Here is a 17,934-nt window from a genome sequence, read left to right on the forward strand (position 1 = left end):
CTTTTTCGGTTTTCATATAATTATCAATTATTAAGAAAGATAAAGTAATTAAGAATATTTATTATCTTAAGGATTATGTTGATTGGATTAACAGAATGTACTTGATTCCAGGTAAAAACAACTTGTAGCATTGGGACGGACCAACAGGCATAGAAATAAAAGAGAAAGAGATTATCCAAATGGCTCTGCAGGATATCATTTCCAATGGACGAAAATGTAAACCAAGTTGTTATTGGCATCCAAACGTAGACCTTAGAAAGTAATAATTAGGCGATTATTCGGGGGACAAAAGAAGAAAATAGAAGGAGAAATTTTGTGGTTACAAGTCGTCGAAAGTGACAGGTCCCTTCATCATTGTACCTGTCCATCGACGTCAATGTCACCGCCACCGCTGCCTTTGTCCCTGTTCATTCGAAGATAAATCGCTTTAGTGAAGTGTTGTAGTTGTAAAAGTAGTTTAGTTCAACATCTGTTATCGTATGCAAATTTAAATTGAAGAGGTAGTGGTGGTGGTTATAAAATATATAACTAAACATCACCAGGAAAAGATATTTGTTAAATAAAATAATTTACGTCCACTCTTCATAATATTTATTGGCCATATGAGTCTTCCACGAGGTGGAGTAGCAACTTCCAATTATTGAAGTGGTAGTTAATGATCTCTTTACTTCCTCAGTTCCTGTGATAGTGTACAATGAGCGTTTCTTAGAAAGATTATTTCAAGAATAATTCAATTGGATTGTCATTTTTATCATAAATAGAAAGTGAAAAATTGGTGTCATAGTGAAGTTAACAAAAAAATAAAGGTGACTTGTGGTGAAGCAAAAAAGTGAAATTAAAAGTGGAATTTCAGTGTAATTAATAATTAATTAATTAATATATTAATATAAAACATTATTTTGCCATTTTAAAAACGGAGAATTTGCAAGGATTTCATTCTCAGTCTACTCCAAATGACAGGAGGAGACGTATATCAAGCATTGCTGTTAAAGATGAGTGAGTGTTTATCAATTTTTTTTTAATCATTTGATTTATTACATAACTAACTCTATTAAGTTTAGACTTTGAAATTTCTCCGTTCTCCAAAAAAAAAAAAATAATCCAAAAATATTTTTCAATAAGCATAGTCATATAAAATGTATTTTACACTAATTGAATCACTCTTTTAATACTTTATAAGATTTATTATATATTTATTGTAAAACCAGTATAATTTTGAAATGCTTTATAACATTTTCAACTAAACATTTAAATAATTGGTAATTAGTAGGATTTAAGTGAAAGAAAAATTGTCTAGAATCATTGAAGCATTGAAGGCTTTGTTTGCTGAGTTGACTGAATTAAGGTATAATTAAAAAAGAGAGAATAATTATGTAAAGAATTCTCAGCATAATGAATTGTTAAGTCTAAGCATATGGTATAATGATTACACCAACCAGCTGATTTCCACTGTGTAAATCTTAGTGCTCTAGAGATCACAAGTGCTGGAGGTAAAGCAAACCTTGGCCCGGATCTGGATTTTACCGTTTATATTTTATAGTATCATTGCTAATCCTACCACTTTTTTCCTTCTGACTTTTTTTATCAAATTTCGATTTTTTTTTTAAAAATATTGCTCTAATGTTTACTTAAAGAATACCTGAAAAAAATTCATCATATATAAATATTTCAAATGAATATTTGATTTTCTTAAAACTTATCAAAACATTGAAAATATTTATCTGCCCCTGAGATGTCGTTCTTCGTCATACATTTTACATTAGTCGACAAATATATATATTTTAAAGTTAAAGACATGACATTTGTGCAAAAATTGTTTTAAAAAACATTAAAGTTTGCTTTGATAGTCGTCATATGTTTCGTTAAAATTCATTGATTATTCTTAGCAATGATGATTTGTTTGTTTTTTTTTTTGTTCTCTCCTTTTTGACCGTTTTAATATTTTATCATTACCATAATTTTTTTATTGTATAAAATATTACATACAAAAGTAGCCATACCAAAACTTTATTATCTTTTAGAGTAAATAGAATTAATCACTGATAAACAAACATTAATTTTATATTATCAAGTAGTGGAACATTCTTGAATAATTGTTTGGTCACCGGAGAATAGTTTTCTTAGCTGATAAAATATAAAAATAACTGAAAGAATCGAATGATACTTTTAATTAAAATTAAATGTTTGGATTAATAAAGTAAATGTTTTATCATTTTGGCTGAGAACTGATGAAGTTGAGAAATGTGACAATGAGCGCGAAAGAAAGTTGAATTAGTAATGGCCAATGACTGACGGATGACCAAATAGTGGGGGCATGAAGATTCGTCAGTAAAGTGCGATGTTGCCGTTTTATGCGTCGAGTGATGAGTTATGTTGCGACCAAACGAGTAGAGTGTAAAAGAGAGAACCCATACTAAGACTCTTCGTCGATCTGGCGGCAGAAAAATAGCGTTGCCTTGGCTTTCTTTCGGTTCGCTTTACCGCGAGTATCTTGACCGCGTTCCATCCAATTCATTCCTCAACGAAAAACAGATAATGTCCGCCATTCAGCTATTTTCCTGTTAAGCATACTCAATAATCCATTCTAATTAATCCGTCTCATTAAAATTTTACATCAAACGAACAAAAACCAAAATAATTACCATTCCGTTTAATTTCAATCTGGAATTACTATTAATGCTGCTCCAAATTTTTTAACTACTTTCTGCTATATTAATTAAACATTCAATATTAAAGGTTCGATATTGAGAGTTATATTTTAATTATTATTACAATCATTTGAAAGATTATTATCACTAAGGAATGTCAATGTGGTTTTTCTATTCAATTTAACTAAATTAACCTTTTTTTCATGTAATGATATTTTTTTCTCAGTATACATAACATTTTTTTACCTCTGAAACATCAAAAATACAAAGTATTATTCATTCTTCAAGCATAAACTTTGTGATAAAAAAATAATAAATTATTATCTAAAATTCAACCTAAAATTATTGTGCTACTTTAGCTCTTAAGATTATTCATGATAAACATTATTGTTGCGATAAAAAAAAATAGAGAGAAAATAATTTTCTTTTATTGTTGAATTGTATTTCTTGAGATGAGATATTATACGTTGATGTCATTGAAAAGTGAAACCGGAAGGTTTTAATATATTTGTAGATAACAATTTCGCTGACTCTTATACTTTATAGCAAACGATTTCACTGTAATCACAATCCAATTCCAAGTTAGTCAACTCAGTAAATTGTTCCGAAGAACCGCGACAACTGTGGCAAAGAAACTATCAGCTACTAAAGAGAAGTTTCAAGTATGTAAAGATTGAAGTGAGAAAGTTTTACTCAGTCTCTCACTCGTACACTCAAACTAGTTATATTAGTACCTACTTAGTAGTAGAGAAGGTAATAGCAAAAGCTGCGTAACGCTATTACACGTGCTCATTATACGCACCTGCGTAACTCAATGGCATACGACGTAATACGACAATCACGTTGACGGTTAGTTACATATCAAAAATTTGCTAGTCTTTTAACTGTATACGTAATTATTATGTAATATCATCAGTAATGGATTTTGACATTGGATTCAAATTGTTTCATATTGCTTTTATTGTTTGAAAAAACATTAACTAATTATCATAAATACGTGATTTTAATTAATAATTATTGTCATATTATTAATTGAATGATTATTAACTTTTACTCGTTATTTTATTTAACTATTTTACGCTTCATAAAATAGAAAATAAATAGTATGCAGTCTTTTTAACTGGTGAATGGGAAATATATTAATCTCTATCTTTACGTGTTGGAATTTCTCATTTAAAGTCTTTCCATTGTCCAGCAACGTAAATTACAAATTGTTGAAATATATTAAAAGAATATTGCAAGAAAAATTCAAATATATATATGTATTGTACAATTTTATTTATTAATATTGATTTTAAGATTAATATTCTTTATTATTCACAACAATCAAATTTGTTCTATTATGTTTGAAGAAATTCATCGTTACATAAATATGAAATTATTTATGCAGAATAAAATTTAAAGTATTTTTAATCATATTATTCAACGCTTCAAAATGAATTAACACATTTTTTCATGCGTGAAAATCTGAAAGCTGATTTTTTTCGGTAATTTTCAAGTCATTTCCGGAAATTATTGATTAATAGATAATGATTTTTTATTTTTATTCCATCGAAAGGAAAGAACAAAAATAAATCTGAAAAGATATAATTATTTTTGACTATTTCATTATCTACACCCTTATTTATTCCAAATATTTCTACATATATTTAATTTATCAACAAATATTCATTATTCATAAGTAGCATAGAATAAAATATTTAGAGAATAAGCTTGTTTCAATATATTTAGAAATTATTTAAATAATAATAAAAAAAAAAAAGAAGAAACCTGTTGTGAATTTGATTGAAAAATTCTATTTATTATCAAACTTAACAACACTTAATCATCATGATCATTTTTCTCTCTATTCATCAATAGCTTTTTTAGTGTTATTCAACACTGATGATCTAATAAAAGATCGATTAATGTATTTTAGTGTGAAGCCTTCACTGGAAACCATACAGTTTGTAATGTAACAAAAACGACTGGTATACGGGTAATAGAATTGAAAGATAAAAAGAATACAAAGTAAAGTAATGACAGTAGTGTATGCAGGAAAAGACTTGAATTGTCCCGCGAAAAACAGTTTGAAATAAAAGGAAAGAATGAGATATTGAGGCAGATGCTACGCGTGGCCAATTGTGGATTGTGATGAGAGTAGATAGGAAAGTATTTGAGAAAGAGAGTAATAGAGAATAAGACTAGGCGGCAGATGAGAAGGCAGCCAGGCAGGCGTGGTACCTTTACCGACCTTGACCTCCGTCCTCGGCTGACGCTTGTTCTTTGCAGACTGGTCGATATGCGACTTATGCTACTCCTCACATCCCGAACCCCTCGATAAGCCACCCTCTATAGCGTCGATCTGTGTGCGCCGCCGTCGCGACCCCCTTACCCTTTCTCTCGAATCTCTAGCTGACGCGTGTGTTGTATCGATTTCGCCAACTTGCTCTCGTCATCCATCTTTCGCCCACCTCTCCGCACTCTTTCGAATTTTCATCCTACGATAGAATTTTTTCTCACCAACTTTTTTTTTTTATATATACTTTTGTTCTGAGTCATTGTCTAATGAATTCTACTTCCATTATAAATCTGAATTAATGTTAGAATTGATCATACCATATTGAATTCTCATCCTACTAAAGTCTCTTCAAAGCCTTTCTTTTTTTATTTTCTTTAATCAATTTTTAATTAATTTTGTCTTTGAAAAACACACACACACAAGTTCAATTAATGTTACGATTTTTCTTTGTTTAATTGTACAAAAATCCATTCTCAATTAAAGTCTTTGGGTAACTAGAAGTCTATTGTGACTAAGCTCTTGTTGAAATTTTAGTATATGGGCTAGAAGAAAAAAAAAAATATAATCCCGCATAATCGATAAACTGTCATAATCACTAATGTTCGATATTAAATTTTCAATTGAGCCATTAAGTGGTCTTAAGTGTTACAATAAAATATTGTCACAGCTGTATTGGAAAATTTGGGATCTATTAAACTATAGACACTTAAGTAATAATAGCAATTAAAATGGTGAATGTGTAGCAGCAATATAGAGGGTTGGTATATATTCTCAACTAAAGTTATTTATTTTTATTGGCAAAGGTAGTTGTGGAATTAGTCTCCACGTGTATGTTTGAGCCCACGTAAAAATGCGTGTCAATTCTATACAACTCATATATTCTATTCCATACTTATTCTTAGAGTATAAGAATAGTTTTTTTCATAAATTATTTAACTTCTTCTTTACCGATAATCCGAAATGATTGAATTTATCATCAATTTAATACCCCATTAAATTATTATTCTGCCAATTGTTTTAAAAATTTTAAATAGATAATAAAATAAAATAAATAATATCTAATTTAATAAAATGATGATTCACTAGTATCCTAGAAATCTAACCATGTTAACAGACTTTATTGACTTGGAAACTCAATCTTTTTTTGCTCCAAAATAAAGTTGTTGAAGCAGGAATAACAAAAATGTTTCTTTTAAAATGAAATATTCATTTAAAAAAGAATATCCAAGTGATATTCTTATCTCAGTACATTCCATTAACGGAATAGTCAGTTTATAAATAATTCAATTAAATATCTTGAAAGGTGTGAAATAAATTGACAAGTGGTTAGAAGCATTTAATAAATACTTGGTATAAACATATGTTTAATTAAAACTAATGTGTCATGTTTTTATTGTATTTTAAAATGTGATAATATAAATAATTCCGATCTTGAAGGATTCTATTTATTTTTCATTGTCTCATTAAATCAAGTATTTCAACAATACTTTTTTACGTTTACTAAACAAGACTGTCATGTAAATGAAACTAATTATTAGCTCTAGTGGAACTAGTTGTGGTTGGTAAATTTTATTATCATTTTATCGTTATTTTAGACTTCACATTATCACAATAGATAAATTACCAATAAAGATTAAGGAATTTTTAAATATTTTAATGCACGAGGTGGTTGAAAAAAAAATTTATTCAATAGCGAAATAAATTAAAGTTAACTTCAACCAACTTGAGAAAGTGCAAGTACGATGTTATCGTTTAATGATCCATTAATAAGAAAATAGGATAATAATTTTTTTTTTTTTTTATATCAACTAAAGAAAACATTAATTCTTAGACAATCTAACATGGAGGAGAATAATAAAAAGGATCAACATTAATGATTATGTGATCTTTTATTCGTGATACAGGCCTTAATAAAATCATGATAAAATTTTATGTTGAAACTTTTAAAATTTATTTCTTATTGCACTATTAAATGGTGTATTAAGTTAATCAACACGTTCATTAAATTCCTATTCCATTAATCGAATAATAAAACGCTGTCTAGTGACAATCTTTATTCAATTTTTTTAAATAATTAAATATTATTAAAAATCAAAATGATAGAGAAATTTTTTGATTAAAATTTATTTATAAAAATGATTTTTAAATAATCAATAGTGAAATGTTAGGAATAATTTTTAATTCAAGTCTTCTAATAATACATAAGAGAAGATATTTTATTAATAGCAAGAAGCCAGGAAGTGTAGTTTTTTTAATAAAAAAAATCAATTTATTGGATCCAATTTCTTAAAATAACTTGACTTTTATTGTTCCTTAAAAAAATATAACAAAAAATACTTGTGATGGTAAAATATTTTCAGTAAAATGATATTAACGGAAAATATTGTGAAACATATAATACAACAATTTCATCTCTTAACGTCTCACTGACATTTTATATTAAATATAAAAAGTATGATATTAATTTGAGTAGTAGTTTTGGAGTATTAAAAAAAAAAAAAAATAATATATAATAAAAAATTAAACAGAAAGGTCATAAATGATGGTAGTTTTTTTTTGGAGCCTAAGAAAATATAAAAGCTAGGTATAACAGTTGTATAGAACGATACCTTGAGATACTTTTTCGTGATACTTTTGGTGTTCCTAATGGTTTGTTGAGCTACGTAGGGAGTCTAGGAGGAGAGGCTGAAAGCAAAGGGAGTAAAAGTATGTAGAGTGAGAGGCATTAAGGAAGAGAAAGAAAGAGAAGTAGACAGAATTGGTCGGATAGGCTAGGTTGGGTTTTCGTTTACCTCCTGAAAGTCCTGAAGAATCGTTGGCATGGGCGGTGGTGGATCGTTGCTACGTTGGTGCGTCACGAACGCGTTTCACGCGACGGATGCCCGGCAAAGCGGGAACAAAGAAGAGAGAAGGGGAATTGGAAGGACGCTTACTCTCTCATAGCTGGATTTCGTCGTGTTTCAGCTCGATGTTGCGCACACTGCCGACATTCTGGCGTCGTCGTCGGGCTCCCGTTCTCTGCCCTTTCAGAAGTGATTTCATGCTATGTGAAACACTGGCCGATATGGAGATATATACGGTTTTAGGGCAGGTCGGCCTCTCTACTTAGTTCCTTTCGCTTGGGTCAACCATTTCCAGATTAAACCCTTTAAACTTTTAAATTCAACCCAACACATTTATCAATGTTCATCCAACTTTCTTCTCTATCTTGTTACTATAATTAACGTTCGAGATTATACTTTTAAATCTTCTTAATCTCGGGTGATAATAAAAATAGTAAATACAAGGCATGATTGGGAAAAACTGTGAGACTTATATAAAAAAGTCGTTTTATTATTATTATTACTAGTCACCACTATTCAAATAGTCGAAAATAAAGCTACCGAACAGTCGAATTCATTATTCTTTTAAAAATGCTTTCATTTAAATTTATTGATGCTATAAAAAGTGATTTTGATGAATAAATATTTGAAAAAAAATTTTTTATTGGTGACATATTTGATGAAATAAAAAATCTTCTTTAGCTAATAATGAATAGTAATATATGTAAAATAGTAGAGTAAATGATAGAATTAATGAGAAAAATGTAGAAATAGAGGAAAGTGAAGCATAATAATGATACAAGAAATATGGATATTGGTATTAAATGAGGAAATAAAATAATGAAATTATTCAAATGAGTAACCAACCAACGGTAGAATATCCAACTCGAATATATATATATTCGTTAATCGATACTCTTCGCGGCACATTGCAGCTATTCGAAAGCGCCGTCAGGCCGAACATCTGTTCGGATACATCCGGTGCGCATGGGTACGCATGCGGCTTCTTTTTCGGACGCGTGCAACCAAACAATGTGTGGTACAGGTGCGCGTAGGAACCGCACATAAGACCTTGAAATATCACTGTTACGATAAGCTCCTAATTTATATCCAATACATGTTACACTGAGCTAAAATATCACTTCTTAAATTGTTTGAAAGAAAAATATTCTCGCCATTATGTCCATGACTAATTGAAACTATACCCCTTATTAAATATAACCCACCATATTTTATTTTAACAACGAATACACAAAAATATCATCCAATTGATTAATTATCAAATTCACTAGTTGTCTCTCTAGTAATCAATATTTTAATTATTCAATAATTATGTAATACCATTTTTGCATTCTTAGTAAGTGATAAATTTTCTAAATAAATAGAGATAAACGATAATATAATAAATGAACATATAAAAGTGACGTAATCAATTATTCACTATGTATAAAAAATTATATAAATGCCATAATTATCGTAAATTTTAATTATGCAACATATTTTTCTTTCGCATTAAAATAAAATATCTTTTGAATACCAAGAAAAATGTTTATAAAATACAAAGAGTAATTTTTAAAATTATCTTTTATATATTTTATAATTATATTCATAAATACATTTAAATGAAAGCTTGAATGTATTGGTAAATGTAGAATATTAAAAAAAAAAAGAAATTCTTTTAAAATATTACACAATCGTAATCATAAATTTTGATTATACAATTGTCTATATATATTTCGTGAATTACAAATAAGTGTTTTCATTAAATCAATATGATATTAAATCATTTAAAAAAAAAATTTAACATTAATAGTTACATTGTATATAACTATTAAATAATTTTTATATTTTTCTATGTTACAAATGATGAATGTATAAATGAAAAAATTTCTGTGAAGTAAATTATTTTTATATCTTAATCATTTTATTTCATACGCTCGAATGATTGCATTGTTGTATTACAGTAATTCATACTGAATTTTTACTGCATTTTTATGGTTCGTATGTTAACTCTGTTGATACAACTGGAGTAAAACAGTTGTACGAATGATCGTTTTATGAGACCAATTATCATGTGAGGAACTTTCTTCAACTTGCTTGGAAGAAATGATGTCGATAGTCATGTGGATAATATTCATCCATAAATGTACATTTATATATACAACATTGAACGTCGTGTAAATGTCCATAAATGTCGACATATTTCCAATATTCCTATGAGTGAATATATTCCAACGATCCACCAGAAAACTATTCTATTCTGTAGCTATTGGTTGCAGTCTTCATTGGAATTTTTTTTTTTATTATTTCCATCTCTACAATGCAACAGACTTCTCTGTCAAGCAGAGAGCAAACAACCTACGACAACTTGCCGTTCTCCTTTTTTTTCCCTTTCAACAGGAAATCTTAAGGACCCGAAGGTTTTATATTGTCATGCTTTATAAGACAATAGGAAGAATAGAAGGTGATGCGAATAGATGAGAACCGTTTGCGTGCCTAGATTTTCAAGGCCACCACTGTCCCTTTTACCTCTTACTCTACTCGATGAGCAAAGAAATGGAGGCAATCATTTGCTTGTCTCTCTTTTCTTCTTTTTTAACTCCTTCTAATAGCACGTATATACTCTTCAGTTAGACAGCCAAGTTACGCTTTCGAATTTTTTTTTCATCTCGTCATTTCGGTAAATTGAATTTCCTAAAGTCTGACAAAATGTCTGTGAGAGGAGAAGGAGAAGAGGGGAAAAAAACGAACCTTTTCTATCCGAAATTTTCATTGCATAACTTTGGTGATAAAGATAAAAGTATAGAATTGCGTTAAATCAATAATTGAGAGGTTGAAAAATAGTAGTAATTGGTGGGAAGAATTTCTAGAGTTGATTGGGTGTGGGTTATTGATATATTTTGGTATAAACAACAAAGGGCAAATTGGTTTCCTTCGGTGTCTAGTATTGTACATGTGATGGCTATTGGCACTGTACACGTTGTCGCACTTGTGCTGACGCAAAGACGAATGTTACGTCATCATATAGCCGTGGCTCTAGAGCGCGAGTGCGTTAGAGGTATTGCGGGTGTTCTATTTCAATCATTTAATACCCGAATTTTTTTCTCACTCAACGAAACTAAATAAAGTCACTTCACCTAGTTAGAAAAATTATTTTTACTTCATATGTTCATTGAAATGAGATCAAGATATATTATTGAATTTATTGTTGAGTTGAAATGATTTATAAAAAAGTGTGCTTTTGAAATATCACACCTGGTATATTTCGAAAAGGTAAACGAAAGAAAGAGAAGAGATTCTGTCGACATGGCAACGTCGATTTTATCCCCACTTTTAACTTCTTTTTCTCTTGTGTGTAATGTGTATTACGTCTGGTCCTTGTTTACTGTCATCATTCCGCGTTGGCATTCTCGTCTTTTCGTCTGCATGCGTTTATATCGTCATTTGGAGCAACATCAAGTGTAGTACTACATACTTTTACTGTGTATATATATAGATATATATTTGAGTTAATGTTGAGTATCGACTATCGTGGAACACCTTCCGGTCAGCTGTCGAACATCACTCTTGTACTCCACGACAACTAAAAAGACGAAACTCCATTCCGAAATATTCTCTACTCTCCATATAAACTCCCCATATCCTAGAGTCTAAACTTCAGACTAGATGGCTTCAAAGGAGGGATAAATACGTACGCAATAAATTTATATACTACTATCATATGACGCAAAGACAACTTGGCTCTTTAAAAGGAAATGGAATGACGTATTCAAAGCTATATTGCAGCTATCATTTATCGAGAGTTTGTCGCTAAAAGAATTTTTCATTATTTCAAGACTCTTTTTTTTCTCTCTTTTACTTCGTTCCAATTTATTGGCATTATTTTTTTTTATTAGAAAAAACTTGTTGTTGAGTTAATATTGCTGGATATTTTTTCACTTGAAAAAAAAAAAAGAGAAAAATGTACAATTGAAATATTAAATTATTCTATGAAATTAAAAATTAAATTGAATTTGTTTTATAAATAAAAATATAATTCTTTGCAAATAAATGATTTATATTGATCATGAAATAAAAAGGTTTTGCAGCTGCTGTATAATTTCAGATGACTGAAAAAAAAAGATTATTTCAACGAAAAAAACAAAAAAAAATTTCAACATGGACTTTGAAAATTTCTTGTTTAAGTCAGTAAAATTTTTCTTTCATGTTATTCACATAATGACTTTTTCCACTTGACCACAAAATTGTTAGAGGGGGGAACAATTTCGTAATTCACGTTAATTCGGCTGGAAACATGCGGTTAATTTGCAAGTATACGGGGGTGCCTCCCTTGAGCTCGTATATCTTTGCATAATAATAGATCCCACATCGATCGACCTATTACGCCAGATAGTATAAAACAGACTATAGCCTACATCTCATCGTCCTTTTTTTTTCGTCTTTTTCTCATTCTTAATCTCTTCGTAAACATTTTTTTCCAAGCATTACACGTGCGCGAGATTTACAAGCGATACTTTTAACGGGCACGAGATCACAGTGATTGGGGTCTAGGTTAAGTGACAATGTTTGTGATTACAATGAGCCAATGTAATCGTTACACAAAGCTCAAGTGAGACGACCAGAAGGGGGAGAAAATGTCATAGTGTAACAACACAATAACAGGAACAATTAATGTTTAAAAGTGCGAACAAACAATTTGTATATAAACGCGGGCGTTGGACGGCACTGGCTCGCGCGCAAGTCCGCGTTGCCATGATCGCCCTGGCCCACTGACCTATATTACAGCGGGTACAGGTCCCGCATACGAGTCGCTGTGCTGCTCGACCAATACTCGCGAACGCGCGAGACCTGCAGCTCTCCGCCGTGCCACCGAGACACGTTCTTGTTCCGAGCATCGTGTATCTCTCAACTAACGTCTACTACTCGCTCTCGAGATCGTTGTTTCACTATCATTGCTTCTACTATTCGCGGACTGGCATCATTTTTCCCTTTCCCCTTTTTAGTTGGTCGTTTTATTTCTTTCCTACTGATGGTTGGATTGTTACTGCTGCTACGCTGAACCAATGTCAATCAAACGAATTACTTTGGATTTTATTTTTATTTCTTGCCGTTATGTTATTGTAAATATGTTTACAACTGAATGTTGATACGACGATGCTTATATGGCTGCAGTATTTTTTCACTATTATTACCAGTGGTGGAGAAGAAAAAAAATACTATGAAAATGATGGTTTTAAATGCAGTGCGACAAGTGGATAATTATCACGTTTATGGATATTTTTGGCGTCCTTGTTTTATCAGGATGAAAGGTGCTCTTTCGTTTTTTAAAATATTTTGAAATTTTTCGAGTAGGTGGTTTGGGAAAAATAAAAATAATCTTCTTTTCACGTGATGTTATAAAACATACTTTTTTTTTTTTTTAATGTCGAAATTGTTGTGCTTTTTCTTTCAAATTGAAAAAGTTTATTTAGATGAACTAATTAGAATTGTACATGCTTATTTAGTTTTTCAACTTTTTAGTCCTTACAATTTTTTTTTTTCATTGAAAAAAGTTTTTTGTATTATTAAATGAATTAAATTGGGTTTATTTAATATCTTAAAATAGATGAAATATAAAACCCAATTAGGTCATATTTCACATTTATCTCAAAAACGTCCATTTATTTCATTCAGCAACTTCAATTATTTTGTTTCTAAACAATTTTCAAATTAAATCCGAGTTTAATTGAATTCTTATACGTGTAAATTACATCTATAATTACACATATTTTAAATTTTTTTCAAAATTAATTTTTCAAGTACTTATAAAACATTACCAAATTTGACCAGAATTACAATTCGATGGATGTTTTTAAATTATGGATAAGTATGGATAAAAATAGGCTGTTTTTCAAAAAGATCCAGTATTATTTCATCTTTAAAAACAAGCAGTCTTTTTATTTAAAATTCAAATGATAAAAAAAATTGCTGAAGAATTTAAATAAATCATCTGTAATCATCTTAAAGTTGTTTTATCGAATCGTTTAATTAAAATAATGACGATGTAAAAAATTTTTTAAAAAAATGTTAACACATGGAGAAAAAAGTTGAGAAAGCACAGGAAAAAGTGATGAAGCATGGGGAGTGCGTGCTTGCTTAATTTAAATAACGTATGACGTGTAATCTCATTGCGTCGAGTTGAGCTGATTCCAGTGTTTCTCATCCATTATCTATATATATATATATATATATATATATATATATGCAGTTCGTTCCCCCTTCCTTGTTCGCTAACAAGCACGAGGCAGGCTTCAGCATCGATTCCTGTACATTAAAACGTCATAAGATTTTTACATCTATTATATACACGTGTATATGTAATTTAGATAATTTAATGATGTTTCAGTTATCCAACAATTCAACAATAGTTGATAAAAAAATATTCCCCCTTTTATTAAGCTTCTATTATGCCGTTTATTAATATATTAACTATTAGTTTTTTGTATAAATTGATGTAGTAGATGGAGTGGCTTGTTTACATACAGTCTTGGTAGATAATTTTTCAATTTACGGTATAAATTACCTTCTAAATTGACTCGTTTTGACTGTAGTTGCTATTATGTGGTACGCGTGACAAGTCGGTATACATCAGAGTTCGTTACGACTGAATTATCTAGGACAATTTGGTATTTCGTCGTTAAGAAAATATAGAATATATTTCTAAGAAATTCATTATTGGAATATTCACACATAGAAAAAAATCAGTTGTCAAGAGAAATATTTTATGATTATTCCTTTTTTCAAAGTCCCTGCACCCTATCCCTATTACTACTACATCTATTCATTCTAATTTTTGTTCTTTTTTTATTATTAATTGTATTGTCAATATTTTTAGGTTTATAAACTTTTTAAATTCTAAACCCTTGTGTTTTTTGTTCAGATCTGGAACTGGGGAATTACAAGACCCATTGGGGGTTAAAATGAATGCGATAACTGGTGGCGTCACGAAGAAAAGGAAGAAATCAGATGCCAAGCCTCAGTCACAAATGTAAGTTAATTTTTTCATTGAATATTTGAAAGGTTGAAAAATAATAATATAATTCATTTATAAGTGAGTTAATTGTTAGTGAGAAAATAAAAAAATAATTGAATAATTAAATTGATTAAAAAATAAATTAAATTTCAGTGGCCATTTATTATTCATAAAAATGTTTTTCATTCTCTTAAAGTTGAATGAAAATTTTTGTGTTAAAAACAATTACATGAATAAGTGGTGAAGAAAGTGGATAAATATTTGTGAGGCAATAAAAGTAATAGAAATTACAAAAATTATTGAGAAAAATAAAAAGGAAAATGAAAGAAAATATTTGTGGAAGATATATATAGGTAATAAGAGTTTTATTATTATTGATTTTCATTTCAGTAATAAGTGCCTTAATGAAAAAAGACGACGCTACCAAGAAAACGAGTTCATCGAAGAGCTTGCCGTGCTGATCTCCTCTACGGACATGAGCTCTGGCAAGACTGATAAGTGTCAAATTCTCCAGAGAACCGTCGATCAGGTAAGAAAATACCTTTACCATATCAATCATTATTATTATACATTTTATCTTATTTACTTACAATAAATTATTAAATACAATAATTAATTGTTGATAATGAAAATGAAGTGATGTTTTCTACGTGCAAGAGTGGAGTGTAGTGATGATGATGATGATGATGATGATAATACACAGTGGTGGATGTTGATAAAATAGACGTCGTAATGTCTGATTATTATTTAGCCTATTCATTTACAATATTGACCTGTATGTAAAGTCAAAATACATCTGAGAATCAAGTCTAATCATTAATGGATGTTATGAATAAACCGCAAGGTCATTAAAAAGAGTTGAGGGTAAAAAAACATGTACGTAATTTTGGTCGATGATGTCGGAAGGTAACCGCGAAAACATTCAGAGCTCAAGAGAAATGATTAAGCACTCTTCAAAGTCCATTTGTACGATATATTATTTTTTTATTTTTTATTTTTATTTGCTCGCGTTCACTTTCAATTTAGGATTCTCCATGTAATGTTTGAATTAGTTCGAGTGGTGTAAAATTGAACATAGTGAGTACATGAATTGATAGAAGAGATGGGTTTGTAGTTTAAACAATAACAATAATCCAATCGGTTGTGGGATGAAAATAATTTAATCATGGATATGGATTTGTGGTGAATCTCGTGGTGATGCACGATATGATATGAAGCAAGTTTTGTTTCGTGTGCATTGTGCATTGCTGTGCAGTGTGAGTGTGTGTTTTAAAAGCGGCAACGTTGCTAGGCCCGTTTGTCGGACTCTCTGTGGGAGTCACCGACTTCTCGAGGCCACGCGTTAATTCACATTGAGATTACGACGCGATCTATCGGTGCCGGGAAATATAAACTCAAGGACGATTTTTCTTCTGCGACCGTGAACTCGGCCGGTAATAGAAAACTTTCAGTTTAATACACTTCACTTGGAAGTTTATATACTCTAGGTACAGTCCATGTGTACACTTTCCTACATCAGTTATTTATAAAAATAAAATGTACTTTTTCCATCCTAGTATTTCATCATTATTCAACGCTTGTTCTCTTGTACCATTCTCTTATTATTTATCAACTCTCATCAGTGAAGAAAAAAAAAAAGAAAAAAGATATATATATCATTTTTAAGGACTAAAAAAAATACAAGGATGTGCAGAGAATTCAAAAAATAATGAGATCTTATGATTATAGTAATTAAAGCTTAATTAATCATATTCCCTTTGATAGAATCTACGACTTAAATAGATTTTATCTTTTATTTCTTTTGTCCCATTCATTCGTACTATTTAGTTATCCAGTAATTAATAAAATAAAATAATGAAAGGTTTTTGAAAATGAAAATCCACGAAAAAGATAATAAAAAGAGATTTGACTTATTTTTAATAAACCTTCTAATCGTAGTCATTAAAATTATTTAAAGAATCATCGATAAAATCAAAATGTTAATAAACTGAACTTTGTTTTTGGTTCTTATAAAATGAAGAATGATATGCAGATAATAAATGCAAGCACACTTGAGTACATTGTCACGAAAATCATCCTGATAAACTCTCCATGATTTGAGTTTATGTACATTGTTATCATTAATATTGTTAAAATAGATAATTAAATAATGACGTCATTGATTAGTTTAGATGTGTAAATAATAAAATGAAGTAAAATAACCAAAAGTTTAGTGATTGTATTCTTGAACTGTGTCAATACTCAATACATATAATATTTGTTCATGTAGCTAATTTAAAAGCTATTTTGTCAAACAATTAATACTAATTGGATTTAAAATATTTGTAATGTCCACATTTTAATCTTAACATCTTAATGCCACGTCATAAATACACTTACAGATTCGGCACTTTAAGCGACAAGAGGGAACTAATAGTCATGCCGTTCAACAGGGTGAAGTCTCCTCCTCGAATCCTAGTATATTATCTAATGATCAAGTTGGACCCATTTTGCTCGAGGTATGTAACACGACTTGACGATCAAGTTCATTAAAACTAACTTTTTTTTTCGACGACATGGGACTTGAACATACACTTTTAAAGGCTTTTTACATTTTTACAAAATTATTTTTATCAAATAATATCTTTAAAACCTTAATCATCTCCTTTGTAATTGATTTTGTCACTTATTACTCACAAAAGACCTACAGTTAGTGACATTTAAAGGTTTTTTTAGAAAGTTCACTTTCAAATTTTCCCTTCTAACTTTGACATAATAGCTATAATCATTAGCTGCATTGTACACCTTTAAGTAACAGTATTTTGACAGTATGATGATCGTAGATGAAAATAATCAAAGAATCCATAGTAGATGAATGAGAATGTTGTTTTGGATCGTTGCGAAATATGCAACATATTTTAAATGTTTCACAGGCTTTGGATGGTTTTCTATTCGTCGTGAACTCGGAGGGTCGCGTGGAGTACGTTACTGATAATATACAACAGTATATAAATTATACCAAGGATGATGTGCTCGGGAAGGATATTTATAATATTATTCATCACGGTGACCATCAAGCCTTTATGCCCAGCTTAATGCCCATGTCAATAGGTCAGAACTATTCTCTTACTATCTTTTCACTTATTTTTCCTTATCACTGTTTCAATCATTCTTACTATTTGTGCCCATTTT

General features: G+C 29.9%; 1 protein-coding gene across 8 annotated transcripts in view; it reads left to right on the forward strand.

Annotated features, from left to right (window-relative positions):
* Window positions 1-17,934, forward strand: part of LOC118074123 (nuclear receptor coactivator 2-like) — a 33,987-nt gene that overhangs the window by 2,623 nt on the left and 13,430 nt on the right. For 5 of the 8 annotated variants that reach the window (XM_035095058.1, XM_035095055.1, XM_035095060.1 and 2 more), the window contains exons 2-6: window positions 112-996; window positions 14,671-14,778; window positions 15,154-15,292; window positions 17,145-17,261; window positions 17,676-17,853. In XM_035095058.1, the coding sequence (XP_034950949.1) occupies window positions 14,711-14,778; window positions 15,154-15,292; window positions 17,145-17,261; window positions 17,676-17,853 (502 nt within the window). In that variant the 5' untranslated portion in view covers window positions 112-996; window positions 14,671-14,710. Of the gene's footprint in view, window positions 1-111; window positions 997-14,670; window positions 14,779-15,153; window positions 15,293-17,144; window positions 17,262-17,675; window positions 17,854-17,934 lie in introns of those variants that run through there. The other 3 variants (XM_035095059.1, XM_035095061.1, XM_035095063.1) reach the window with 3 other exon arrangements.

This window comes from Chelonus insularis, unplaced genomic scaffold (genome assembly GCF_013357705.1).
Source record: "Chelonus insularis isolate UGA/USDA-ARS -01 unplaced genomic scaffold, ASM1335770v1 contig_131_pilon, whole genome shotgun sequence".
NCBI classification, from domain to species: Eukaryota; Metazoa; Arthropoda; class Insecta; order Hymenoptera; family Braconidae; genus Chelonus; species Chelonus insularis.